General features: G+C 48.4%; 1 protein-coding gene across 7 annotated transcripts in view; it reads left to right on the plus strand.

Annotated features, from left to right (window-relative positions):
* Window positions 1-27,703, plus strand: part of LOC143481235 (protein TALPID3-like) — a 48,228-nt gene extending 20,525 nt beyond the window's left edge. The window contains exons 11-21 of one of the 7 annotated variants that reach the window (XR_013121986.1): window positions 1,200-1,354; window positions 1,532-1,715; window positions 1,871-2,054; window positions 2,844-3,088; window positions 3,286-3,362; window positions 3,697-3,822; window positions 4,505-4,691; window positions 6,454-6,590; window positions 6,790-6,865; window positions 24,488-24,647; window positions 27,194-27,328. Coding sequence is in view for 6 of the 7 variants with exons in the window: in XM_076979183.1 (XP_076835298.1) it covers window positions 1,200-1,354; window positions 1,532-1,715; window positions 1,871-2,054; window positions 2,844-3,088; window positions 3,286-3,362; window positions 3,697-3,822; window positions 4,505-4,691; window positions 6,454-6,590; window positions 6,790-6,865; window positions 27,194-27,360 (1,538 nt within the window). In the remaining variant the exon portion in view is untranslated. Of the gene's footprint in view, window positions 1-1,199; window positions 1,355-1,531; window positions 1,716-1,870; window positions 2,055-2,843; window positions 3,089-3,285; window positions 3,363-3,696; window positions 3,823-4,504; window positions 4,692-5,038; window positions 6,591-6,789; window positions 6,866-24,487; window positions 24,648-27,193 lie in introns of those variants that run through there. The other 6 variants (XM_076979185.1, XM_076979183.1, XM_076979184.1 and 3 more) reach the window with 6 other exon arrangements.
* Window positions 27,704-27,970: the final 267 nt, after the last annotated feature.

The following is a 27,970-nucleotide window of genomic DNA, read 5'->3' on the forward strand; positions in this document are numbered from 1 at the left end:
CGGTGGAAGTGCTACTGTGTAGAACCTCTTAACTGCATCAGCTCATCATTTTGATTCGTCGTCTGTGCGAATGCAAGCGGTGCATTTGTCAGCGCCGTCAGTGGGTCTGACATGTTCTATTTCCTCATTAAAGTGCGATTGCTCTTCCTCGTTGCCACACATCACCTCTTCCTCGTTCCTACCGCACGACAACCCCCCCCCCCCCCCCCACAACCGTCTTGGCTAGCACAGACTGCGCCTGCTCACTGTGTCTGCTCCATTAATTCTCACTCTCGTTTAATAGAAAGATCAATGATGTATCAAACTTGCAGGGGAGGCTATGATCAGCAAACCCTAGTCAGCACATTCTGGCTGGCCATTTCCCTGTTAAAACAGTGCCCTTGTGCCCCTGAGTTACATCACATCACCTCTGACAGGGGAGTAGAGCTAACTTCATAACCCCCCCTCCCCCATCATGCTTAGACTACTGCTTCATGACATGTGGCTTTTCATTTCTTTAACAGCAGCGGTCAGAAATGTTGAAGCAGCACAAATGCAAAGTAGTTTGTGGGAGAAGTACGAGCGCTCTCGGTTTACTCCTCGGAAATTCTTTGGCTGCCGGGGCACTAGCAGGGTTCAGCGTGTTTTAGAAGTAGAGCCGGGTGCCAGGCGGTGCAGCCGTGTTGCATCAGGTGCACATTTCAAGGAACTTGACATTGAGTTTCAGTAACACTGAACGTCTTGCAGACGGTAAGCAGTTTCTTAGCATTGACTTTAATGCGGTAATGATTTATTAGGACCAGCAAGCAATACACTAGCGACCAAGCTTGTCACCGTGTCGCCAAACATGCAGATGTTTTCTAGAAGCTTCCTCCACGGTAGTTGGGCACCATGAAAGGGGCGGGCAGAGCTGTTTCATGTAGAGGTGATTTTTTTAATCTTCTCCCAGTGAGCTGCACATGCGTGAAGGTTTTTCGCAGCACTTGTTCATGCCAAAGCATGCACATACCATGAAAGTGAAAAAGCAAACCTATTCCACCGTCGCAAAATTGTCCCGAGAATCAGCACGGGTGGAGCTGAGCCTAGTCTCGTGATGACCCCCACCTATGACCCATCACCATACCTGGGGACATCCGGGCGATCGATTAGGTCGGCATGGTGAGCGCAGAGCGCATGCCGGGTGCTGGAAGTGTAAGTGATGCGTGTGCCTCTTATGTCAGCAGAGGCAGCGGGAGGCGATGGGCCGTTTGCCCACGCAGGCGTCCCTGTGGATTCGGAGCTCGTCAGGCAGTGTGTGAACGAGGTGCTGGCGGAGATTATCGCCGCTACACTACACCAGAGGCAGCGCCCAGGAGAGCAGGACACACACACTGGGGTAAACAAGCGCACAGCACACACGGCTCGTGTCCGCGAAATGATTTCTTTGCTTTCCCATTAGTGCTTAACAGCCTGCGTGTTGGATGATGGGAGTTTAATGATGATTAGTTGTGTAGCTACACCTGTGTTGGGTTTTTTTTTTTTCCTCCCCCCATGGTCTGTGATGTTGTGGCAGGAGACTGCAGTGCCCACATCAGTGCCCACTCCAGTGCCCACTCCTGAGCCTAGTGTGAAAGAGAGACCTGCTCTGAAAGAGGCGCCGTCTCCGGTCAGCACCCCAACACTCTCGGAGCAGCCCAGCCCAGCTCAGTCACCCAGAGGAAGCCATCCTCCCACACCTCAGAAGCCAGCTTCGCCAGGTCTTACCACATTTGATCAAAACTCGTTTTCTGGCAAAGTGTGCTGTTGTATCTGTTGTATATGCAGAGAAGATGATTGCTATTCACTTTCCCAGTCAGTGCTTACCCTTACTGTTCATTAACCCAGCCTTACTAACATGTTGCCCTCGTCTCAGACTTGGAGAAGGCTCCGGTGGACACGCCTACCAGCACGCCAGCTCCCTCCCCCCGCAGGTCGGCTACGCCCTCTCCCACTCCAGAACTGCAGAGCCTGCGTAACCACCCATGGGGAGAGGCGGAGCTTCCTCTTAAGGAGGAGGATCCTCACAGTGAGGAAGAGGAGCTTGGGCCACAGCCAATGTGAGTCTTCCTCGCTCCAGCCCTCCCCAGATGCCTGTGCCTTTAATCTGGCTGATGCAAGTTCTACTAACATCACCCATATTTATGAAATGCCTCAGAAGAGGGCATTCTGTTACGGGATCAGCTCTGCCTTTAATATGATTAACATCTTCATGTTAGATCTGCATTGTTCTAAGAAGCCTAATCAACATCCCCCAGGAATTGTGATTCTTTTTTCTAAATAAGATAATCTGGAAAGGGGGAGAATTTAAAAGAATGTGTTAATGGATGAAAGTGTGTTGGAGAAAACTGACTGATTGGAGAAAAACAAGTGAAACCACATTGCCCCCTGCTGGCCACATTTATAGAAAACTATCAAAATGGGAGTTTGAAGGAGCCATTAAGACGTGCTTTTATTTCAGTTAAGCTCCTTGATATTTGACAGCAACTCTGTGTAAAAGACTTCTGTAGACCCCACTGTTACAAAATATCCAGCCAACAGCAGACCTGTAGTAAGAAACATGATAAAAGACTCGGTTAGTGCTAATTGGTCATGTCAGTACATGGGTTGTAACTGTACACATGCACGAGGCTAAAGGATAAAGGCAAAAGAGGATTAACATTTTGTTGAAAGTAGTGATTGTTTTGTGTCATTTTGAAGTGAGCTTGCTACTTGAAGTGAACAGCTGTACAAATGCTGCAACTGTCCATATCATCTTTGTCTCTTTCTCTCTATCTCTTCTCCTCTTTCCTGTGTCCTCCCTGTCTGTTTCTCTGTCTCTGCCCCATGTCTCTCTCTGTCCTCAACAGTGTATTAACAGTAGCCCGTGAGGAGGAGGTAGATGCAGTTATACCTCCACCCTTCCCTGATCCACCCAAACCACAAAGGCCTCCTTCTGTGTTCAAAGAGCCTCCACCTGCTCCACCTGAGTCCCTATTTGAGAATGGGAGCAGCTCCAGGTCCAGCCCCACCCTCACAGAGACGGAGGCCGCTGCCAGACACATCTCAGAAGGAGAGCTGCTGCTCAGTTCTGGCCAAATGGCTGTTATCAGAGGTACTAAGCACACACACACACACACACACACACACACACACACACACACACACAGTCCTCCAGACTCTGGTCACATTATTAAAGTGACTGGGTGCTGGATTTTGCCACGCTGACCCCTAAAGCTTTGTGCACATGAAGCAGCCTGGTCCATGTGTGAGTTCCTGCAGAGCCCAGAGCCGTGTCTTGTGTCCCCCCAGCTCTGGAGGAGGAGGGAGTCGCTCCACCCAACCCGATGATGAGCTTCAACAGCTCTCTGCATGGCGTCCAGGACATGGTGAGTGTCTCTCCACAGACCTGTAGCTGCTCTGCACCAGCAGACACATGCACAGAGCCTGCGGTGGCCCATCGAATGAAATGAAATTTACAAGCATGTTGTAATTAGGCAAGGACATGTTCTGACAGTTTGATACCTGAAAGCCAGTAAGTAGTTTGATCAAATGTAAACAGGTTTAAATATACAGGACTTGAAGTGTCTGTGGTATCTCACCACTGGAAGGTTTGTTTTTTTTTGCCTCCGGAGAAGTGGTAACGCTGTGTAATGAGGGTGAACAGGGTTTTACATGCTCTAACAGATTCATTGATTGAATGTGAAACACTGTGGTTGTTAGGACTATGACCCACCCAGTGAGGGTCAGGTGGTTAGAAGACCTCTTGTTCCCGCCCATCATGACCCTGTCCTCTCTCTGCTGGCCAGGATGGAGCAGGGCCCAGCCAGCCAATCACAGCAACCACAGGTATAACTCACACTTGACTGCTGTCATGGCGTGTTGACTTATGGCCAGCTCAACAGTGGAGGAAAAGCTTTTCATGGGACATTTGTGTGAATTTTTTACTCTTTTAGGGCTACAGAAATACATAACTTGTTATTGCAGTATTGGCCTTTGCGATACTGATATCACAACCAGTAAAGGCCCTCTAGTAAATCCATGTGCTTAAATAGAACTAAATGAAAAAAATGCCTAAAGTTTCAGATTAGTTCTCTCTGAGTTTAAATGCACCAACGATTTGACTGACCAAGATGTCAAAAAAATGCAAATGTCAAAGGAATCTTGGTGAAAATAAAGTAGCTCTGAATTTAACCATATCAATGGTTTACCACTGTGTTTCTAACACAATAAATACAATCACATTATAATATTGTACTGAGTATTGTAGAATATTACCATATTCAATAACTATTTCAGCAGGCATTTGAACAGTGCCTTGAGCGAATGAGGTATTCAGCCCATGAGAATTTGATCAGTTTGACCTTCACATTACACAGCTCTAGCGCGCTTCATTTGTTACAGTACCCGTTCTTGACAGTAGGGGTCACTAGCGCCACACCACACTGTTTACTTCAAGATGTAATGGTGGACAGCCTGAATGTATAGCAAAGTGTTGTGGAGTAGTAATGACACAGTTGTGTTGTTGCAGGGATGTTGGGATGAGGAGAGCAGTGGGGAGGTGAGTGAGGGCCAGCGCCCCCTGCTGACCACACTGCAGCAGAGAGTGGTGACCGGGCACTCCCTCTTACCACAGGAGCCAACTGGCCAGGCTAGCTTGGAGCAGTCTCCCCACACAACTCTCAGCTCACCTGGACAACTGCACTCTCAGTTCACAGGTACACAAACACACATACACACACACACGATCAATAAAGGAAATAATATGGCCATTCTGATAAATGTACATGTGGACTGTAGAGTGGACTGTGGTGTTGGGGGCCCTCTGTGTTTGTTCTCACGTTTACATGCTGTGACTCATGCCACGGGGCCGGGGGTGTGAGGTTTGTGGCCGTGTCTGGGTGGCCGCCAGCCCCTGCCAGACTGCGTTTGTGGCTCTCGCAGGCCCTGTTGCTAATGGGCCGTGATTCTCACTCAGCCCTTATATGGGGAGAGGGGAGGAGAGAGAGGAGAGATGTTTTTGTACAGTAGTGTGTGTTTGTGCCTCTGTGTGTGTGTGTGTGAGAACGGGAGAGCTCTGGCTGACCCAGGGGAAGCCGTCTTGTCTGGATACTCCATCAGTGTGTGTGCTCGGGGAGGAAGGAGCTGCTCCCTGTGCTCCCAGTGTCCTCCTCCAGGCTGCGGGAACGCCAGCCAACTGCATCCTCCCTCCGGCTGGATGCTCTTAACGGCTCTTTCATAGCCCCCACTGTGCTGTCTTTATCAGCTACAGATGAGATGTGTTTACAGATGTGTGCTGCCTGTGTGGGTTTGGTCAGTGGAAACATTTAGCGTGTTTTGGATGTTTTGCCTGTCCCAGCTTTGTTTAACTCTGTGCAGTTTCACATCTGTTTAGCTACTTCTAGTTAGTCACTGACTCTAGTTTAACTCTTTATCTCTTAAATGTGTAACACTGTTTAACTGTGCAGTGTTATCTCTCTGTATCTCTCTGTAACTGTGCAGTGTTATATCTCTGTAACTGTGCAGTGTTATCTCTCTGTAACTGTGCAGTGTTATCTCTCTGTAACTGTGCAGTGTTATCTCTCTGTAACTGCAGTGTTATATCTCTGTAACTGTGCAGTGTTATATCTCTGTAACTGTGCAGTGTTATCTCTGTAACTGTGCAGTGTTATTTCTCTCTAACTCTGTGCAGCTCTCCCTTCTCAGGTGTCTCAGTTCATGCAGCTGCCCTTATAAAGGGCTCAGTCTGCGTGTAAAGGGCTCAGTTTGTGTGTAAAGGGCTCAGTAAATGTGTGTTTGCACATATTTGAGGCGGACCTGTTTTTCTGTCTGCATGCTATCAGTGTTTCTTAGGGGCGTTCATAAGCGGCGGGACGGCGTGTGTACGTTGTGAGTACAGCTCAACAGAACGTTGACACCACATTCCCAAACTCCTGTGTTGGCCTAAACCAATATTTACATTAGACCCAGGCAGCTGGTAAAAAGAACATCAGTGTTGCTTGGAGACCATCGCCAAAGCCAAAGGGAAAAAGAGCGGCGTTAAAGGCGGGAGCACATCGTTTGATCGGCGGTGGATTCAGAGCGAGTGTGCTGTCGTCACTGCAGTATGGCGTGTGTGCAGACCAGCGCAGTCTCAGCAGGGAGAGTCCAGAGCCCTGCTGGTGCGCTCTCGGTCCCTCGCTCCTGCCAAACGCCAACGCCTCCTTCAAACGCCCCACGTTCCCCGCCAGCAGAAAGGCCTGTGGGGTCCGTCCGAGCCTCTGCCGGCGTGGCGGTGATGGCGCCCCGTGAGTTTGCCCGCTCTGATGTGCACTGACGCGCTCCTCTGCACCGTATTCTTCTCTTCTCCACACGTTCCTCTGTGCGTGCGTTCGTGGGTGAGCCGTGGAGCGCAAACGCCGCTCGCTCGCTCTCAATCTGCGCTCTCCGCTTGAGCCTCGTTGGGTTTGGCTGATTTATTGGTGTTTCCATGGCAACCAGGTTGGGAGGGCGCACCGGCCGAGGGAGCTGGGCTTTCAGTCATCGTCAAGACAACAGAGGAACCCACGCAGACTCCAGATGCTCTCCTGTTTACACCACCCCCTCCCCCTCAGACAGACCACGCTACACACCAACAGGCATGTCAATATTATTGTACATTGTGTGTGGGAGTGGGTGGGTGTGTGTGAGGGAGGGTGGGTGGATGTGTGTGTGTGGATGTGGGATTATCCCAGGGAGGAACCGTGTGTTTGTTCTGTTCTGGTGTAAGCCCACTTGAGTCCAGTGCGTGCTGGCGTCCCCTCACTGTCTCTGCTGTCTCATCTGTCCTGGGAGCAGGAGCCTGAGTGTCCCCGTCCCCGTCCCAGACCCGCCCTCATCCTGGTGAAGCAGAGCCAAGCCCTGCCGGAATCAGGTACGCCACACACACACTGCACGCCACACACACACACACACACTGCACATCATGTACACACTGTACACCTGGTACACACTGCACACCCGACACACACTGCACATCATGTACACACTGCACGCCAGACACACACTGCACGCCAGACACACACTGCACGCCAGACACACACTGCACGCCAGACACACACTGCACATCATGTACACACTGCACATCATGTACACACTGGACTCCAGACACACACTGCACATCGTGTACACACTGCACGCCAAACACACACTGCACATCATGTACATATTGTACACCTGGTACACACTGCACACCCGACACGCACTGCACGCCAGACACACACTGCACATCATGTACACACTGCAAGTCAAACACACACTGCACATCATGTACACACTGCACATCATGTACACACTGCACTCCAGACACACACTGCACATCATGTACACACTGCACCTCAGACACACACTGCACGCCATGTACACACTGTACACCTGGTACACACTGCACACCAGACACACACTGCACGCCAGACACACACTGCACACCATGTACACACTGCACTCCAGACACACACTGCACATCATGTACACACTGCACTCCAGACACACACTGCACATCATGTACACACTGCACATCATGTACACACTGCACGTCAGACACACACTGCACATCATGTACACACTGCACGCCAGACACACACTGCATATCATGTATACACTGTACACCTGGTACACACTGCACACTGCCCAGCACTGGCCGGACGTCTCCAGGGTCCGTCCAGACAGGGAGTGTGGGTCTGCAGCAGCTGCTGCTGTCTCCTTCACTTTCATATGGGCTTGTTTTATAGGGCACTTCAATTATGGCGGGTGTGTTGTTATGCCTGACCATGCCTGACTATGCCCATGGGTAATACAGTAAACACTCAATAAATATAATGTACTGCATCTACTGCACCATAGAGCCACACACACATCTGCGTTCTCCTGGGTTCTCATTAATGTGTTGCTGATTAAGCCGTCAGTCTTATCTGCTGGATGCTGGCTCCAGTCTGCCTCCAGATGAGACAGCCACACTGTAACTCTAACATTCCAGTCAAATCCCCATCAGTGTCAGCTCACGTAGCTCAAAAGCTGATGTTAAGAAGCTCAGCTAAGCTCGTCTGTCCCTTGGTGCTGTGAATGACGATCCTGTTTAACTGACCTGGAGAGGAAACGTGTGTAGTTCTCTTTCACATCCAGTAGATGGCAGTGTGTCTGTATGCCTTGCTTTTTCCTTTGTCTTTGTCCTGTGGTCAGTCGGGTCACTGTGGTGTCCGGTCTCATCTCAGTGGTGTGTCCTCCATTCCTTCTTCTGTCAGTTCTCCAGACCTCCAACAGGTGTGGAGGCTGGAAAAGGCCAAAGGCTCCACCTTTAAAACACTCATTTACATACACAACACCATTTTGTTTAATGACATCAGGGCTACCTCTTGCTACCTTCAATAGGAACCATCACATTAACATTATTTCAGTACGAGGTTTCTTCATGTAAGAATGTAACAATGCTAGACACCTACCTACACAAGTCTCTTTGTTTTGTCTCTGTTCTCTGTGCTAGTGAACTATGCAGCTCACACGTCAGAGCGCCTGACCTGGCTGCATGGTGCTAGTGAAGGATGAGATATTAGGACCAGGTAACCAGAAGGTTCATCTATGAGTTCATATATGTTCACAAGATGGTGAGAGGGGGAGAAAGCCTTGAATTTGTGGTTTAGATAGACAACACCACATTGCTCCTCATCCGCATGTTTGCGTGTGTGTGTGTGTGTGTGTGTGTGTGTGTGTGTGTGTGTGTGTGTGTGTGTGTGTGTGTGTGTGTGTGTGTGTGTGTGTGTGTGTGTGTGTGTGTGTGTGTGCAGTCTCTGTGAAGGACAGGTGCTGTACTTTTATAAGGTTTCTACTCCATTACCCGGTGCACTGGATAGTGCAAATGGAGAAAAACACAATAAGTGCTCTAACTATAACTCTAACTATACACCTCCACGATGCTCCACTATAATCTCACATCATTTTCAACATTTACTGTAACACATGACGGGGCATCTGGTTCAATTTAACGTTTTCCGCTGTCCCTCACCTGGAGCCTTTGCTGGGTTTCACGCTCTTGCTCTGTACAGTAAATCTGCAGGTGTGAACCGGTTCAGTCACGCAGCCTGTCCAGACGGAGCTGCTCGGACCTGTGCAGGGTGTGGCGCTCTGATCTCCTCTGCATGTTCTGCACATGGGCTGGGCTCCTAGAGAAGACATGATTTGGCCTGTGTGTGCTGGTCACCCAGCTGCAAGATAGAGGGAGAGACAGAACGAGTGTGTGTGCGAGAGAGAGAACAGCAGAAAGGCCCTTCTGTTTCAGCTCGTAAATGAAAGGTGTTTGTATAACGGTCTGTTAACGACCCACAGATAGCACAGTTCTCATATTAAAAATAGACCTTAAAAATTAATTTTTTGGAAAATTATGATTAGGTTACTATGGGTAATGTTTATTGGATGGGTGCTGCTAAATATGATATATTTTTCTGTGAAAGTGTTCACTGCTTTACTGTCATCTTTTCTACTGTTGCCACATTTTAAAAATGTGACTGTATAATATAATGGGTGGTTAGTCACGTGATTTATATGTTCTTGTCTATAGCGAGACATGAAACATGAAATTTTGTCATCTGTAAATGAGAAAGGGCCCCAGGGCCTTTCTGCCCACCACAGGAACATAGGCTTGATCTGAGTGAAATACGGGCCCTGAGTGGGGGGCAGGAAGAGAAGGAGGGGTTAAACACACACACACACACACACACACACACACATGCACAGTCTCCTCTGCAGAGCTCCCAAGCTGTGCTGGGCCAATGAGTTCACTGGGATCTTCATTTTACAAGAGCTCACTGTTGATACCAGCGGGGCTGCTGAGCAGTGCTGCCTGTGCTGCTGTCCTGCCTGTGCTGCTGTCCTGCCTGTCCTGCCTGTGCTGCTGTCCTGCCTGTCCTGCCTGTGCTGCTGTCCTGCCTGTGCTGCTGTCCTGCCTGTGCTGCTGTCCTGCCTGTGCTGCTGTCCTCCCTGCCCTACCTGTGCTGCTGTCCTGCCTGTGCTGCTGTCCTGCCTGTCCTGCCTGCCCTACCTGTCCTGCCTGCCCTACCTGTGCTGCTGTCCTGCCTGTGCTGCTGTCTGCCTGTGCTGCTGCCCTGCCTGTGCTGCTGCCCTGCCTGTGCTGCCTGTGCTGCTGTCCTACCTGTTTCCACTTTGGGAGGAGGTGACTGTTGCAGAGGCTCTCATGTATCTCCATAAGCTGCAGTCCTGCACTCCCACTGTCCTGCAGTTCTACTGTCCTGCAGTCCTGCAGTGCCAGGGTGTCCCAGCTCCTCTCAGGGAGGTCCTACAACAAAGATGGATCAGATCATTTACGTGGGCCGGGTTAGATACCTACTGGCCGGTTAGTGGCTGAAGACGGATGACTGGAGTACATTTGTTTAAATGGCTCTTCCTGAGGCTGCAGGCAATACTCTGTGACATCTGTGTTGCATCTACCACTGACGATGGACGGTTGTGGCTGTGACTGACCCTAATCCTGTTTGGGTATGTTCCCTCAAGACCAGTGATCATCACCAGCAGAAGCTTGCCATTAGTAGCCATTAAGCGTTCTGTGTAATCCCTTAACGTGATTCATGTTTGAACCCCCATGGGAATGAGACCCATCTCCTTGCGTGGCTGTGTGTCCGAGACAGACCTGCTGACAGTTTCAGCATGCCTTTGTCACCACCACCTGGGTCCTGTGTGTCCAGGCTGCAGACAGGGTGACACACAGGCTGGAGTGAAGGCCTGCACTGTTCTCTCCATAGGCAGGAAATCCAGGAACAATAATCAAATCCAGCAGAACAACACAGCAACGTGAAAGCGAAGCCAGTCAGGCCTTCCTGGCCAACATCCCCTCCTCCAGGCAGCTCCAGTGCTGGGGTTAAAGTTCATGATCTAAAGACTCTGAAATAGCACAGAGTAAATAAGCCCGTAGAGAGGCTAGTGCCTCTCCTGTGAATTCACCCAGAGTGATCCTCCTGGCCAGTGGAACATGCTTACTGGAAACCACTAACTTGAATGATGAGGAAAAAAGTGTGAGGGGTCTTCTCAAACGCAAGATGACAGCGAAGGAACTTCATATGCAGAATAAATAGGTGTTCAAAAATATTTTCTTCAGTTGTCCTGGTGAGCTTCATTTTAAGTACATTTTATTTCTGACAACACAAAATAGTGCAGTCCCACTTTGATTGGTTTATTATTTTGTCTTGTTTGTTTCCTTGCTGTAGTGATGAAATGTGACTTAGACAGCAAGATCTCCATATGACACTTTGACTTTTGTTATTTGAAAGTCTAACTTCGTTAGATTTTGCTTGAAATGAGCAGTGCAGATTTGCTGCAGAGTGCATCCTCACTGAGCCTGACACACTCTGCAGCTCTACCTGCTGTGCTCACTACAGCTCACCCTACAGCTCACCCTACAGCTCACCCTACAGCTCACTATAGCTTACTGCAGCTCTAACTAGTTTCACATGAGAATCATTATAGAGTGAAGAGCTAGTGAGAACAGGAGAGTTCTGTGGTGAGGCTGACCAGATAGTGATGGCTTTTCTTTAAAGTCACTCACAAGTCATAACAGCTAGCATATTGGTCATTTTCTGTTCAAACCCATTCAAAGGGATGTAGTGGCTGAAGTGACATTTTATAAAATCCAGCAGTCAGTGAGATGAGATTGTTAAACCTCTCCTGTCAAGACTTTGATTTAGAAAATGTATTAATTTTTTAAAAGCTAAGTCTCTACATGCAAGCACTTCACTTTACAATTTGCTCAGGGTGAAAAAGTTCAAAAGGATTAAGAAAGTCTCACATAAAGCAAGAAAGGGTGAGATTGTGTGTGTGTGTGTGTGAGAGAGAGAGAGAGAGAGAGAGAGAGAGAGAGAGAGAGAGAGAGAGAGAGAGAGAGAGAGAGAGAGAGAGACACGGACAAGAACAAGGAGAGAACTGATAAGAACCAGGGAAAGTGAGGAGTGATTGTCACGGAGTCCCTCTGGCTGCTGAGTGACGTGACCAGACGAGTTCTGTGGACCAGTGCAAACACAGAGAAATGGCTGCACGACCTTTAAGTTGTGGTGCTGTGTATCCAGCTCTCTCACGGACCACGACTGCCTTCTCTACGGCTTGTTAGCTTCTTGAACGCGTGTTTTGACAGTGCGGTAAGAACACCACGCTGTGGGAGAGGGGTGAAGCTTCTACCCTGTAGCACAGTGAGTCAGTGTTCGGAGGTGACTTGCGGAGACATGGCTGGCTAAGTCTTTGTTTACCTTTGCGCTCCGTTTGAGTTTTCACCTCCTCCTCAACTACGGGCACTGCGGAGTGATTTCACGCCCCACTTCAGGCCTTCGGGCCAGTAGCACCGTGCCAGCCGTGGAAGCCGGGGAGCGTTGAGCTGGCGGGCCACGCTGATCCCTGCGGAAGGCTTGTACCGTCATGACTGTGCTGCTATTGTGTAATGTGTCCACAAACGTCTGAGATGTTCCTCAAATGGGAAACGCACCAAATGTAATGTAACCACATCTGGTTATGTGCGTTTGAGGTTCAACTGGACGCACAATGTGTATCGTGACAAGCTGCCTCAGCCCTGCGAGGAATCGTCCAATGGCGTTCGTTTGAGTGTTGAGTGTGAATGGTGTATGCTGGATATGCTTCCAGTCCCGTGCCACAGTGTGCTCATTCCAGAGACGGCCGAGAGGCTCAAGGAGCAAGAGAACAGCTGAGTCCAGGAGTCTGTGTGTGTGTGTGTGTGTGTGTGTGTGTGTGTGTGCGTGTGCGTGTGCATGCATGTGTTTGTCTGTGCATGCATGCGTTTCTGTGTGTGAGCATGTGAGTCTGTGTGTATGCATGTGTCTATGTGCATGCATGTGTGTATGTGTATGCATGTATTCATGTCTGTATGTGTGCATTTGTGTGTGCATTTGTGTGCCTGTATGCATGTATGTATTTTGTTTTGTTAGCTGCATTACTAGTAGTTGAGCAGAGTATACGCTTAATGCTAGTAACAGCTGCAGAAGCCTTAAACCAGAAGGGTGTAATAGTGATGTTGCTTGACCCCAACTCTAAAAGCATGAAGGGAGATCTCCATTGTTTCAACACTCAATAAGAACTGACTCAACTGCATTTAGCATTGTAGCCTGTCCTATATTAGGTATACTTTAGCACTGACATTAAACTGCAAGTCCTGTTTTCAGTTGTGTTGCTGGTGAGCCCCCTGTGTGGTCATCTAATGTAAAACGAGGAACCGTGAGAAGACATTGAGACCTGCCCCAGCTGTACCACCCTGCCTGTCTCTGAACAGCTGCCCTGGGTGTGTGGGGGTGTGGGGTTTTGGGGGTGGGGGTGGTATGTGTGGGGTGTGCTTGGGCAGGGTCCTGGTGAAAGCATGCAGATTGGAGTGTCAGCCACTCCATATTATTCTTCCAGACCACATTCATCACTTTCTTGTGTCTGTTAGGAATTCAGCATGTTTGAAGTCTTTGACGTCGGCTCTTTGCAACTCTGAGGCAGATAACAATATAATATAAGCATGACATAATATCTTAAGCACCTCTATGGAAATGGTAGAAGAATCATAATCTGCCATTTGTAATGCATGCACTGTTAACTGCAGGATCTTTATCTCCTAATTTCTCATGGTTTAGTAGCTACTGTCTGGTGTTATGTGGAGCGTCCGTGCTAGGCCAAGACCCAGACAAAGACCTGCACAGCACCACATCTGCACTAATAACTGTCTCATTGTGATGAGAGAAAGTCTATTAGAAGAGCTGACCATAGTTTACATTATACACTATATTGCCAAAAGTATTCACTCACCTTCCTTGACTCACAAATGAGTTTAAGTGACACCCCATTCCTATTCCATAAGGCTCAATATGACATTGGTCCACCCTTTACAGGTAGAACAGCTTCAAGTCTTCTGGGAAGGCTGTATACAAGGTTTAGGAGTGTGTTTATGGGGATTTTTAACCATTCCTCCAGAAGTGCATTTGTGAGGTCACATACAGATGTTGGACAAGAAGGCCTGGCTCTCAGTCTCCGCTCTAATTCATCCCAAAGGTGTTCTATCGGGTTGAGGTTAGGACTCTGTGCTGGCCAGTCAAGTTCATCCACACCAGACTCTGCCATCCATGTCTTTATGGACCTTGCTTTGTGCACTGGTGCACAGTCATGTTAGAAGAGGAAGGGGCCAGCTCCAAATTGTTCCCACAAAGTGGGAGCATGGAATTGTCCAAAATGTCTTGGTGTGCTGAAGCATTCAGAGTTCCTTTTACTGGAACTAAGGGGCCAAGCACTGTTCATGAGCTAATCTGAAGGCCACATGAAGTTTGGATGTCTGTAGTGACATTTTCACACTAGGCGCTTCAGCATCTGCTGACCTGCTCAGTCAGTTTACTTGTCCTACCATTTCGTGGCTGAGTTACTGTCGTTCCCAAACACTTCCATTTTCTTATAATACAGCTGACTGTAGAATATTTAGGAACAAGGAAATTTCACGACTGGATTTGTTGCACAGGTGGCATCATATCACAGTTCCACACTGGAATTCGCTGAGCTCCTGAGAGTGACCCGTTCTTTTACGAATGCTAGGTGCTTAATTTTATACACTTGTGGCCATGGAAGTGATTGGAACACCTGATTCTGATCATTTGGATGGGTGAGCGAATGCATTTGGCAGTATAGTGTAAGTCTTTGGATGGCATGCTTCTTCGGCCAGGTAAAGCACATTCCCCTGCTCTCCTTTGATTTGTTGGTGTAGGAGTTTTCACGCCATTTCTTGATACAAAAAGGTTTCTGACCATTGATCCTCACCAGTAGAGGCCCAGGGGCTGAGTGCTGGACTTCAGGGCAGAGCCTCATGGGAAGGTGTGCTGCAGAGGAGATGGTACCAAAGAGCAAAGCTTCACTCCACCGCACTTATGAAGCAGTACCTCCAAATACCTCCAGAAGCAGACACGTTGTGCATTAGCCAGTCTCTCAGTCTGTAGGCATATGCTGAGAGTGGTGCGCTGGGGTTTGTCGTCCCGCCACGGCTGAGATTAGAGGCAGAGATAAGAGTCCACACACAGATGGCCACAAGGGCAGCAGGAGGGGGTGCTGTCCCTGGCTCAGGCAGTGCATCTGCTGGCGCTCCCCAGCCTTCACCTCTTCACCCCAGGTCCACCTTCACCTGGAGGGGGAGAGGGACCGGAGGGGAACGTCGGCCCCGGAGCACGGGGCTTTGATCTGCCGCTGAGCCGCGCGGCAGAAGGACTCGGCTCCGCTTTCACAGGTGGACGATGGGGGGCTTTAATGGAAGCTCTCTGGTGTCAGCTGTCCGAGGAACAGGGAGGGTGTAGCGTGAGGCGTGTTTGAAGTGGAGCTGCTCTGAGACGAGAGTCCTCCTGCCCGGACATGCTGACTGATGTGCGTCGTGTTTCAGAAGACCAGCGCGTTCACCGCTAAAGGAAACGATCGCTGAAATAGTCGAAATTCATTAATTGCATCTTTACTTTCGGATTTTGTTATTAACCAAGGCAGCAATTCTCTTAAGTCAGCAGGTTCAACTACAGGTGGCAAAACATTTAGGTTTACTTCAATTCAGTCCCAATGGTTATGTGTTTTAATGGTGGCAATCTGTACTCATTACACACATGCAGAAGACATGGTTGGATATGGCTTATCAGATTTTTTGAAAAAGCAAAGAAAATAAGAGACATTGTTCTCTGTTTCGGAACACCAATCTTCCAAAGGCTGCAAACTGTTCCATTACACTAAATGGAAAGAATTGTCAGCCTGAGGTAAGAAGAGTAAAAGAAAAGCCTTTTTATGATGTTATTCTGGAAATACAGAGCCTTTAAAGTCCTAGAGGAGGATGATCTCCGTTCTAAATTACTGCCCTCACTTTGGCGCACAGGATACATTTGGCTGGACTGTTTTGTTCCCCTGTGTCAGCATGGCCAAAGTTGGTTAAGGTTAGTAGCTTCAGTAGTATGTATGGTCAGTTTCTTTAGTAGTTTAAAGGTCCACAGCTGTTGATATGATTGTGAGCTATAGTAGATTAAGGTTTGTAGCTTTAGCAGTTTGAAGGTTAGTAGCAGATGAAGTGTGTTTGTGGACAGAAGGAATGGTGAGTCCCTTCACCAGCACTCTGGTTCTCTTTTGTCCTGAGGAGCCCTGTTACTCTCATTCTCTCTCCGTCCCCACATCTGGTTTCTATCAGACCTGCTCTCACTGCCAGCCAGCATTCCCCATCATTCCTTTCTCTCTCTCTCCCTCTCCCTCTCTCTCCCACTCTTTCCCTCTCCCCTCCATTACACTCCAACACACACACACACACTCCAACACACACGCACGCATGCACGCACACACGCACGCACACACATTCCCATCTCTTTCACTCATACATGTACACACCCTTACACTCTGAGACATCCATGTCCTCCCTGATACACACAGATTCATATTGTCTCTGATACACACACACACACACACACACACACACACACGTACACATTCATTCCCTTTTCTCTCTCTTACATTCAGCTCTATTTGCCCTCTTTCCCTCTGTTAATGTTGTGCCCCAGTCTGAGTGCTGACCCCTCATCAGAGCCGTGCCTTTATTGCACCTCCCCAAACTCACATCACTGATCTTGAATCAGTGCTATTACATGTTCCCAGCTCTCCAGCAGTGACTGGGGAGCACAGGACTGCACACCATCACCCAACCACATCTTCCAACCACACCATCACCCACCCACCAACTGTACCATCATTTACCAACCACACCATCACCCACCCACCAACTGTACCATCATCTACAAACCACACCATCACCCACCCACCAACTGTCCCATCATCTACCAACCACACCATCACCCACCCACCAACCACACCATCACCCACCCACCAACCGCACCATCACCCACCCACCAACCGCACCATCTTCTTCCTCCCCCTTACTTCTATCCTCTTCATAAGTAATTAATGAATCCATTAATTAATAATTGACTCCATTTTCATTTAGTCAAATACCTTCTTCATTCAAGTATTAGATCAAATAATTTAGACAGATGTCAGAGGGATTTCATCCTGGACATTTATCCTGGTCTTCTTTCATCATCAGGGCTTTAAGCTGCTCTTACACTGAGATCATGCAGTCAAGAACAGAGCTCATAATTACACTCAGTTAACTGCAGTGGTCTGCATTGCATGCAAATTTCTTTTCGGTTGATTCTCTGTTTTTAATTAATCTTCTTCAGGATCCCAAGTTCCTCTGTTGCTGCAGGTTAAATATGTTCTTGCATTTGAATGTTTCATTATGAATTTTACTAATACAGCATTCACACTCGACTTCGTCTGTAAATGAAGAGGGTATGAGTTCCACACATTCTGGCCACCCATTCTCTCTGTGTATACATTACCAAAGAGACACATACCAAAGGTTGCAAACTCCCATGCTAAATTTGGTGACAAATAGTTTTCTGGCTGACCAGGGTGTTTGAAGCCTGAGGACTCTGTGTATGTTCTGAGAACCTGGGTGTTTGTATTCGGAGGACAGTGTGTGTATGTTCTGTGAACCTTGGTGTTTGTATTGAGAGGACGGTGTGTTTGAGTTCTGGGTCTGCTGTTCATGTTTTACCAAACATCATGGGAACGTCATGCATCAAGGGAGTGTCATGTGACAGACTGGCCCGCAGTGAGGAGCACGTATCCATAATGTTGGAGTGTCTGTGTTTTCTCTTGCTCCAAGATGGCTCCGGTACCACTCCACTGCAACACTGTTGACAATGGGGCCATATTGCACCATACACTTGAAGCTTGCAGCTCTTAACTTATCATTGCAGAATCCAGGAAAATTATAAAAGATTATTTAAAAATTGCCTGATTGTGAACACAAGTGCACTGAGGTTATCACTACCAGAAATTCTTTGTGTAATCTAAAAGGATATGTGTCTCAACATGTCAGTTTTGCATGCACTGGGATGTGTCTCTGAACAATACACAGTAGGATATACAATATTACTATTTTTGTTTGTTGGGGGAGGACTGTCTTAATTTAAGATGAGAAAAGTGTTTTGAAGCCCATTGCTGGTTTTCCTTAAGTTCAGTCATGTACATGTGCCTAAGTGATCCTTACCTGTGATCAACCTGCCGTAATGCAATGGCCTTTTGTGGCTTAATGCTTTATTAAAACAGAAGCAGAGTTAGTTTTAGGATTGTGAGTGGGGATGATGAGTGTGGAGATTTGTGAGTGTGGATCATGAGTGGAAGGTGTTTGTGAGCGAGGATGTGGAGTGGCAGGTGTTTGTGAGCGAGGATGTGGAGTGGCAGGTGTTTGTGAGCGAGGATGTGGAGTGGGAGGTGTTTGTGAGCGAGGATGTGGAGTGGGAGGTGTTTGTGAGCGGGGATGTGGAGTGGCAGGTGTTTGTGAGCGAGGATGTGGAGTGGGAGGTGTTTGTGAGCGGGGATGTGGAGTGGCAGGTGTTTGTGAGCGAGGATGTGGAGTGGCAGGTGTTTGTGAGCGAGGATGTGGAGTGGCAGGTGTTTGTGAGCAAGGATGTGGAGTGGCAGGTGTTTGTGAGCGGGGATGTGGAGTGGGAGGTGTTTGTGAGAGAGGATGTGGAGTGGGAGGTGTTTGTGAGCGGGGATGTGGAGTGGCAGGTGTTTGTGAGCGAGGATGTGGAGTGGCAGGTGTTTGTGAGCGAGGATGTGGAGTGGGATGTGTTTGTGAGAGAGGATGTGGAGTGCGAGGTGTTTGTGAGCGAGGATGTGGAGTGGCAGGTGTTTGTGAGCGAGGATGTGGAGTGGCAGGTGTTTGTGAGCGAGGATGTGGAGTGGGAGGTGTTTGTGAGCAGGGATGTGGAGTGGCAGGTGTTTGTGAGCGAGGATGTGGAGTGGGAGGTGTTTGTGAGCGAGGATGTGGAGTGGCAGGTGTTTGTGAGCAAGGATGTGGAGTGGCAGGTGTTTGTGAGCGAGGATGTGGAGTGGCAGGTGTTTGTGAGCGGGGATGTGGAGTGGGAGGTGTTTGTGAGCGAGGATGTGGAGTGGCGGGTGTTTGTGAGCGAGGATGTGGAGTGGGGGGTGTTTGTGAGCGAGGATGTGGAGTGGGAGGTGTTTGTGAGCGAGGATGTGGAGTGGGAGGTGTTTGTGAGCGAGGATGTGGAGTGGCAGGTGTTTGTGAGCGGGGATGTGGAGTGGGATGTGTTTGTGAGAGAGGATGTGGAGTGCGAGGTGTTTGTGAGCGAGGATGTGGAGTGGCAGGTGTTTGTGAGCGGGGATGTGGAGTGGGATGTGTTTGTGAGAGAGGATGTGGAGTGCGAGGTGTTTGTGAGCGAGGATGTGGAGTGGCAGGTGTTTGTGAGCGAGGATGTGGAGTGGCAGGTGTTTGTGAGCGAGGATGTGGAGTGGCAGGTGTTTGTGAGCGAGGATGTGGAGTGGCAGGTGTTTGTGAGCGGGGATGTGGAGTGGCAGGTGTTTGTGAGCGAGGATGTGGAGTGGCAGGTGTTTGTGAGCGAGGATGTGGAGTGCGACACCGAGGAGCAGAGCTGGAGCAGAGAGCCTGCAGAGTGCTGTGAGAAGCAGGAATGAGTGTGCTGATCCCCCCACACTCTGAGCCAGATCTTATTTTCTGCTGCTCCACTCACATTCTCTACTCGCTGCCAATTATGCACTAATCGCTACAAAAAGGAACTGAGTCAGGAGCAGATATGCTGCGTGCAATATGTTTCAATGGGCGTCTCCTCCACCTCCTTCTCCTCACCCTCCCTGACCATTAGAGCCCCACAGACAGACGGTCTCATGGTGGCAGATGGTTTGAGTCTCCTGGGCTGCCTGCCCACAGCTGTGACCTGCTCCCTGATTACAACTCACACACTCCCTGAAGAACATCAGCCCCTTCATACCTGAGTTTCATCTAGTGCAGCCAAAATTGATCAGTGCTGTAAACACAAACAGCATGGACAGCAAATGAACAAATATCGCTATTCCTATCAAAGCTGAATGTGAGACTGAAATATGGACTATTTAAGTGTGTAGCTCCGGCTTCATGTTGTGTGGAGCAGGAGTGGAGGTGAGAACAATCACCCCCATCCTGGGGAATTAGTGGGAGAGTGCCACCTTATGAGACAGTGCCCACCGCCAGCAAGAGCAGAAGAAATGGTTCTTTTGGGCCCGATCGGTGTTTTTGTCATGTTCATGTTTGCTTCTTTTTTTTTTTTTTATAGAGCTGAAATGGTTCTGATTTCCCCATGCAGTTATCCCCTTGCATGGCCCTACTCAAATCACACATATACAACAAGATGAGATTGATGTGCAGTACTGTTTAAGAGTGAGTGGTCATAAGAGATGGATTGACCTTCTGTGAGGTCACAGTGTCTACGTCTGAGTGGAGGTGTGGTTTTAAAGTGGGATACGGGTCCAGAGCCTTTGTCCTTGCGTTTTAGCATTCTGCTTTTAAAGTGTGTAGCTGCTCAGAACAGGCCATGACCCCCCTCAGAAAGGCTCATCTCTCTGGAGCCGAACGGAGAGGCCTATTTCTTTTAACGTAGCCTTGCGCCTTATTTCTGGAGCATAGTGGAATTCACAATCATTTCACCCCCTGTGTTTGACCTGCTTTGAAACTGGTCCATGTGAAGTCTGTTTCTGAAACGTGGTGTCTGAAGGTCCCTCAGGTCCTCTTGGGACAAATAACCCACTTCTCTAAAAATAACCATTAGTCCAAAGCAATGGAGCACAGAACACTGTGGCCATACTCTGGCAAACGTCCCCTTAGCCCTTAGCAACCTTACTCCTGCTAAACACATATGACTGCTCTTTAAACAAGCATGCTGGGTATTAAGGCAGGAAAGTTTTATATTTGAATATCCTGTTACAGTGTATTGCCAGAGCTGTAGTTCAGCACTATCTTCATTATTGTGTTATCCCTCTAAATATCAACCCTAAATGTCCGTTATTAGCGACAATCACGTGAGGTGACGTTTTTAACAGCTTTTCCAAGCTCCGTGCCGTGAGGAGGCCTTGTGGCTTGCACCCTCCAGAAATAGCATGACTGAAAAGGACATGGTAAGCCTGTCTGAGCTGTTCTGATACAAGACTCCTTGCCTTTTTAAAGAACTGCTGGGGGCTCAATCCCCCCCATTAAGATGGATAAGATCTCTCCCCCCTCACTGCCTGTGGCCCTGAGCCTCAGCCTGACGCTGTCCCCTCTCTCCCCTCTCCGCTCACCCCTCCCCAATCTCCCCTCCTCTCTCCCCTCTCCGCTCACCGCCTCCCCCAATCTCCCCCCCTCTCTCCCCTCTCCGCTCACCCCTCCCCCTCTCTCCCCTCTCCGCTCCCCCCTCTCCGCTCACCCCTCCCCAATCTCCCCTCCTCTCTCCCCTCTCCGCTCACCCCTCCCCCTCTCTCCCCTCTCCGCTCCCCCCTCTCCGCTCACCCCTCCCCTCTCTCCCCTCTCCGCTCCCCCCTCTCCGCTCACCCCTCCCCTCTCTCCCCTCCCCTCTCTCCCCCTCTCCGCTCCCCCCTCTCCGCTCCCCTCTCTCCGCTCACCCCTCCCCTCTCACCCCTCCCCTCTCTCCCCTCTCCCCTCTCTCCGCTCACCCCCTCTCCTCTCTCCCCCTCTCCGCTCACCCCTCCCCAATCTCCCCTCCCCCCCTCTCCGCTCTCTCCCCTCTCTCCCCTCTCCGCTCCTTGACCTCGTGGTACGAGGGTGCTGCCTGAGCCCTTCACCCGGCTCCCCAGTGCCTGCACACACTTGCTTTCTGTGTGAGGCCAGTACTGCCTACCCCTCCCCAACACACACACACACACACACACACACACACACACACACACACACACACACACACACACACCACACACACACCCCACTCTAGCTCCACATGAAAGGAGCACTGAGGGACTGTCTCCTTTGCTCCCCACCCAAACCCTCCCTGGATGGGAGAGCTACGTTTAGGAGCAGGGTGGATGAAAGAGCGCTCTCTCTCTCTCTCTCTCTCTCTCTCTATCTCTCTCTATCTCTCTCTCTCTCTCTCTCTCTTTCTCTCTCTCTCTCTCTCCTCTCTCTCTCTCTCTCTCTCTCTCTCTCTCTCTCTCTCTCTCTCTCTGGCTGAATGTGAATCCTCCTCTCCCCCTGCTGATAGGCTTTTCCACGCTCACAGCTGATCCTCCATATACACACCAGTCCTTCTATCAGTGGTTCTCTGTAGGATAGTAGGCACTTGCCACGAGACTCTGGCTCCAGGCCGTACCCCGAACCCCCCACAGAGTTCTGGCCCAATGCAGGCTGCGCCCTCTCCGGGAAGCAGGCTGGGCTTGAGGGGCTGCCCCCGCCCTCTCCCTGCCTAAGGGTCATGACCCCTGACTTTCAATTAGCACTTCTGGTATTGTGCTCCCTGCAGTTCCAGAGGTCGGGCCTGGTCAAAAACAGAGGGGGTGGTTGCTTTGCAACACAATGCCTCAATCAGCAGCCCATACAGTTTTACCCATCAGCGGTGTAAACAAGTGAGGAGAAAAGGATTAGTTAAGAGAGCCATTGATGTCTTTGATTGACTTAATCTGTCTTTAGGGGGTAGGAAGTTGGATGGGTTTCCAGTACTCCCGAGGTGACCTCTCTTCTCCTTCTCCTTGAAGTCCCACCACACCTCTCCTCTAAGAGCACCGCCATATCATACATAATTAGGATGAAGGAGCCGTGCTTTTTATTGGCAGGAAAAAAAAGAATAATAAATCAAAATTTTCTCAGGATTATTAATGGAGTCCCATTAAAATAAAATTCTTAAAGAGGCACTGAAGTGGTTTTTTTTTGGCAGTGTATTTGTAGTTTTGAAGTTTTATTAGTATTTTTATTTATTTATTTATTACAATTGATAGATGCTGTACACAACACACAACCATATGTAAACAAAGAATTTGTGAAGCATAAAACCAGAATGGATGAACTCTCCACCAGCATACACACATACATTATTTATCAACCATAACACTGTTTTATGTCATACTTTAACTTTTACCCTTTAAATGCCTTTCAACTGTTTCAAAGGCTCTGTTATTTCACCCACACTCTACCTGCACTCCACATTCTCTGCACAGGAAACTGCAAGCTGGATGTTCTGAGGGCAGGATGTTCTTCCTTTAGAGCTTTAGTCATGGTTCCTCTGCTCATACGAACACTTCATGAAGGTGCGTCTGATGGCTGCCTCCTCTCTGACCGGTTGAACAGTGTAGAGCTCCTGCTCTCTCAAAAGCTCGGGAGGTATTGCTGTGCCCGTAGAAGACCTCCCTCACTCGGCTGCTCAGCCTTCTTAGTTTCCAGTTCGCCTATGTTTGTGTTTTGATGGTGGTTTGCAGCAAGGAGACAGCAGAGCTAGACCTGCTCGTGGCCTTAGGGGAGGTGAAAGGTGTGTATGTGTGTGTGCAGGTATTTTGTTTGGTCAGCAATCCTGTCCCCGTGCTGGAGGAGGGGTACTTAAGGGAAAGGGTGGACCTCTGACCTGTCGATGTCTGTTAAACTCTCACTTTCTGAACAGTCCTTAGGAGAAGGTTTTAGCAAAGTGTTTTTTAAGAAGATTTGTTGTTTTTGTGCTTACGTTTCAATCGTTTCATGGAAAATCCATCATTTTTTTTGATGTTTTCAACCGTCATGTTTCAACCGTCAATAGGCTGGCATGTTTAGCCCTTGTCTGTTCTCTCTCAGAGAAGACTCACATGGATGCATTCTTTGAGGATTCTTTGAGGTATAGTCTAAATAGTTTGCTATGTCTTAATTGCTTTCATCTGTTTTCCACTAAAAGTCATTCTGGCAGTGACCTCATCCTTATTTCATTGTTTTAGTAGTAGCCTGGTGCTTGTTGTATTTGAACTGCACTTTCACCTGTGAGCTCTGCTTACAGACAGACAGATATAAGGCACACCAAACACCTACAAAAGAACTTTCCAAAGGCTTTACCTCAAGAACACGACTGTCAGTTTCATGTCTCACCCCCCCCCCCCCCCCAAAAAAAAAAAAGAAAGACAGAGGGAGAAGATAGAGGAGAGTGAGAGAGTAAACAGTGGAGTGGGGGTGGGGACCGGCTCATCTGTCAGCCCTGAAAGCTTGGGACAGGGTGGAGAACATTTCTAAGTGTTTGCAGGTGTCTTCGGAGGGATGGGAGGATTCACTGATCCAAACTGGTAGAGCAGAAGGAGGATCCATTAGTATCTGCACACACACACGCACACACACACACACACACACGCACACACACACACACATGCATACACATCCAAATGGTACTGATATTCATCATCTTGTATCTTTGGATCTGTGTTGTTCTTTTGTTTTTGCTCTTTGAAGAGCTTCTGCTGCTCCTGGACTCTCTTGCCGGGGCCTCAGGGTCGGCCAGTTGGGTCTCTGGGCTGAGACGTCTTTGGCTAAAGCGTAACATTTTGAAGTTGTGCTGAAAGAGATGGACAGAGAGATGGATAGCTGTCTGAAAACTGGTCTCCATTTCTCCTCTTTCCACCTCATCTCTTTCCTGTGCCGTTTTGACCCGATTTGTTTTTGCAGAGACATGGAGAAGACCCGTAGACTTGGATCAAGGCTCCAGAGAGCCCTGAGTAAACGAAAGGGGCCGCAGAAATAGTCCGACACTGTTCATGTGGAGTGGCATGTGAACAGGAGAGACGGATTGAATGACACAACCTCTGAAATAAACACACTCAGGCAGGTCTGTGCTGGCTTCTTTTCTGTCAGCTTATACACACTCAAGTCTCTGTCGGAGGCTGGATGACTTTTTAACCACTGTCTATCCAAGGTTTATCTTTTGATATATCTCTCAACGTCCCGGCGTCCAGTCATGAGACAATCTCCTTTGAGGCTCCGCACTGCTTGCCTCTGCTGGTGGAGGCTGAAAGCATGCGTCATAGGCCTGCAGTGCTTGGACAACAATCTGCTGAATCCATTTATCTCTGTCTCCCATCTTTGATCTCGCCGTTACCAGATTTCAAATGAAGTGCCGACACATATTGCGCTATATTTACACTGCCGCTTCAAAGCTGTCCTTGGGTTTCAGAGCGGCTGGAAGGGTAATATGGCAACAGATTTAACACAGCGCTAGCAAGCGGTTCCTGTTGAGAAGTGTGTCCCCATCTCCAGACAGGAGCTTATCCGGGAATGTACAGGGACCAGGAGAGACAGGAAGCCAATATCCCTCTTGCGTGTCCTCTTGACTTATTTGCTGAGTTGGAGCACGTCTGTTATCTTTCAGTAAAGCTTAAAGAGCAGGAATCGGAGCCCGCCTGGTTAGTGGCTGTGAAACCACTTCGCTTAAAAAGGCCCGAAATGCACAAGGGCCAGTAAAGTAGTTTTAAAAAGCAGTTCCACGCAACATGTCATATATGGCTTTCCATGATTTGGAAGATTTCTCTTTTTTCTTCTTTTTTTTTTTTTTTTAGAAGTCCCATTTGAATGTCTTTTCCTCAATGTTAAGGCAGTTAGTCTACATGTCTGTAGGATTCGTATCTTGAGTGAACTGACATGAGCTTCAGCTGTCAGGTGCGTTGGAATCTCCTGTCGTTTGACACCATCTTATGTAAATACTTCCCACCATTCCAAAATGAATTTGTCTCTGAAATGTTTTCTGTTGCTGCAAATAAAAGCTTTTTAAATACAGTTTAATGCAGTTAAAAGTTCATTGGCCGTTCTGGTATGATACAAAGAACGAGCTGAAATTAAATGTGTTTTTCCCTATGTTGTGACATCAAAAACACAAACGCCTCATAAATGTTCCTAATTAGTACAGCAGCAGAGATCCCATCACAGGACCTTCAGAGAGTGGAGCTGAGCGTTGTCTGTGCACTCACTCCAGCTCCGTTGTTTTGGCAATGGAGGTTTGGATCCTTTTGCATGGCTGTAAATATTTGTTAAGAGCCACATAGGCAGTGAAGTCATTGCCTTTATTCTGGAGCTTCAAACGCCTGGCAGGCAACTGGGAATGGTGGCAGCGCCGTGAGAAGCAGCCCAAAGGGCAGAGCTGGCGGGAGAGGCAAGCAGCTGTCTGAGATGGAGACCCTCCGCCTTTGAAGCAGAGATACTGTGAAATATTTCAGACAACACTCTCTCTTACGTTCCGTTGTACCTCCAAAATCAGAATATCTTCTGGGCTCTCTATAAAGGTTTTTTTTTTCTTTCTTTTTTAGAAAACACACATTCGTGGTACTTTTTTATTGAATGACGTTTAGTGACCCTCAGGAACCGTTATCATGTCTGTATAGCCGATGGCTGTTTACATGTATTTCAGGCTTCAAAGAAATCTCATTTCCAAGTGATCCAAGTACCCCATCCCCCACTCTTAGTTTAGTCCATCCATCTCTCTTTTCTGGAGTGTTTTGAGGCCCTGGGGTTCCCACACGAAAGACCAGAACTTTGTCTATGAATGCACAGACAGGCAGGCAAATGGGTCCTAGAGGGCCTGCTGTACCCCACAATACAAGTGCAACCTCTCCCTCTCTACCTCGCTGTGTTCATGCATTTTAGAGCCCCATCGTAAGGCTGGAAGCGAGAGTTTTAAACATTATCAGCTCTGAAACATGTATGAAGTGGTGTGGCCATGTTTTCTGCATATGGCTATAATGTTACTCGTTTTACTGCTCCGTTCATTCATATGTACAAGCTTTCTGACAGCCTGTCACCACAATGAAAACGCTGGGTGATCCAAACTGAATTCAAATCCAAACTGATGTTACTCTAGTAAGAGCGATTCCTTATTGCCATTTTATATCAGTTCTTTAGATCTGTGATCAATGTGTTCTTTAGATCTACATTATTGTGTTAAAGTTTAAAGATGTGAGATTAGAATGCCATTTCTAATCTTCATGTGAGACTGGATGGGACCCAATACTGTGGAGTTCTGCACCATGGTGCATCTGGGGTTTTGGAGATACAGCTTTGAAGAATGGCTCATGATGAACCACGATGAGCCAGGGTGAAAAATGACTAGTCTCAGATCAGCATATGTCTTTATGAGTGAGCCCTTGAAACGTTTGAAGTGGTTTGTTCTGACTAAACGCTCCGCGGCGCTCTACTCAGACTACCAATAAAGTCGTATTTGGTCATATTATATATTCTTGTCTGCAAGGCTGAGTCGTCATTGTGACATAAATATTTAACGTAATATCAGGCTAGCCTCAAACCTGCTTTTGTAATATTCCCCATTCTACTAATGAGCAGTGCACTGTTACATTATGTGATGCCTTTTGCTTGCTTGTTTCTCAGGAGCTGAAATGTCTCTGCAAGCAAGTGGTAGTGGGTGGCCGATATCCATCACACTGCCATCTGTCCAGCCGAATGACCGGTCCCCCAGCAACCAGTCACCCAGCAACCAGTCACCCAGCATCAGCACCATTGAGGGAGACTCCTGCTCAGCTAGTGATGTCTTCTAGTGGCTGTGAGCCTTTGCTGCTCAGAGCAGAGTACCCAAGGAAGCTCAGGCGACGGTGAGGAGCAGGCTGAATGATTAATTCACATCACGGTGCCACATGAATGGAGCAGTCGTGCGTCTCACGGTTAGGGGGCCTTTTGCTTGAGGAGTTTATCTCATCACGTCCAATCACGGAGCGCGACGACACACTTGACATCTGACAGAATCGACCAGAACACAGGAACTAACACCCTGGGAAATGTTGCATTTTTGCACTCACAATTGTGAGTCTTAAACAAGTGCACTATTGTTTGTGTTGTATGTCTATGATTTTGCAGTTTTTTAAGACCAATAAATATTTTAGTACAGATAATGAGTGTCTGACGTGCTTCCCTGTCTCTTTTGTGAGTGTTCTGGGCTTTGGCGCTTCTTAACCTTTTGTGCTCATACCTAGTTTAAAGTCACATCACTGTCCCTAACTGAAGTACTAATTTTGGCCAAAGGTTTGAGTTGACTCTTGGGTACACGGCGACATGGTGCTGTATCCTGTCATGGTAACGGCAGCACAGGACATTACTGGATGAGATTTGGCTTCACCCCATTAGTGCCAGACCCCCAGTTTCTCTGCAAGG

Source organism: Brachyhypopomus gauderio, chromosome 17 (genome assembly GCF_052324685.1).
Source record: "Brachyhypopomus gauderio isolate BG-103 chromosome 17, BGAUD_0.2, whole genome shotgun sequence".
Lineage (NCBI taxonomy): Eukaryota > Metazoa > Chordata > Actinopteri > Gymnotiformes > Hypopomidae > Brachyhypopomus > Brachyhypopomus gauderio.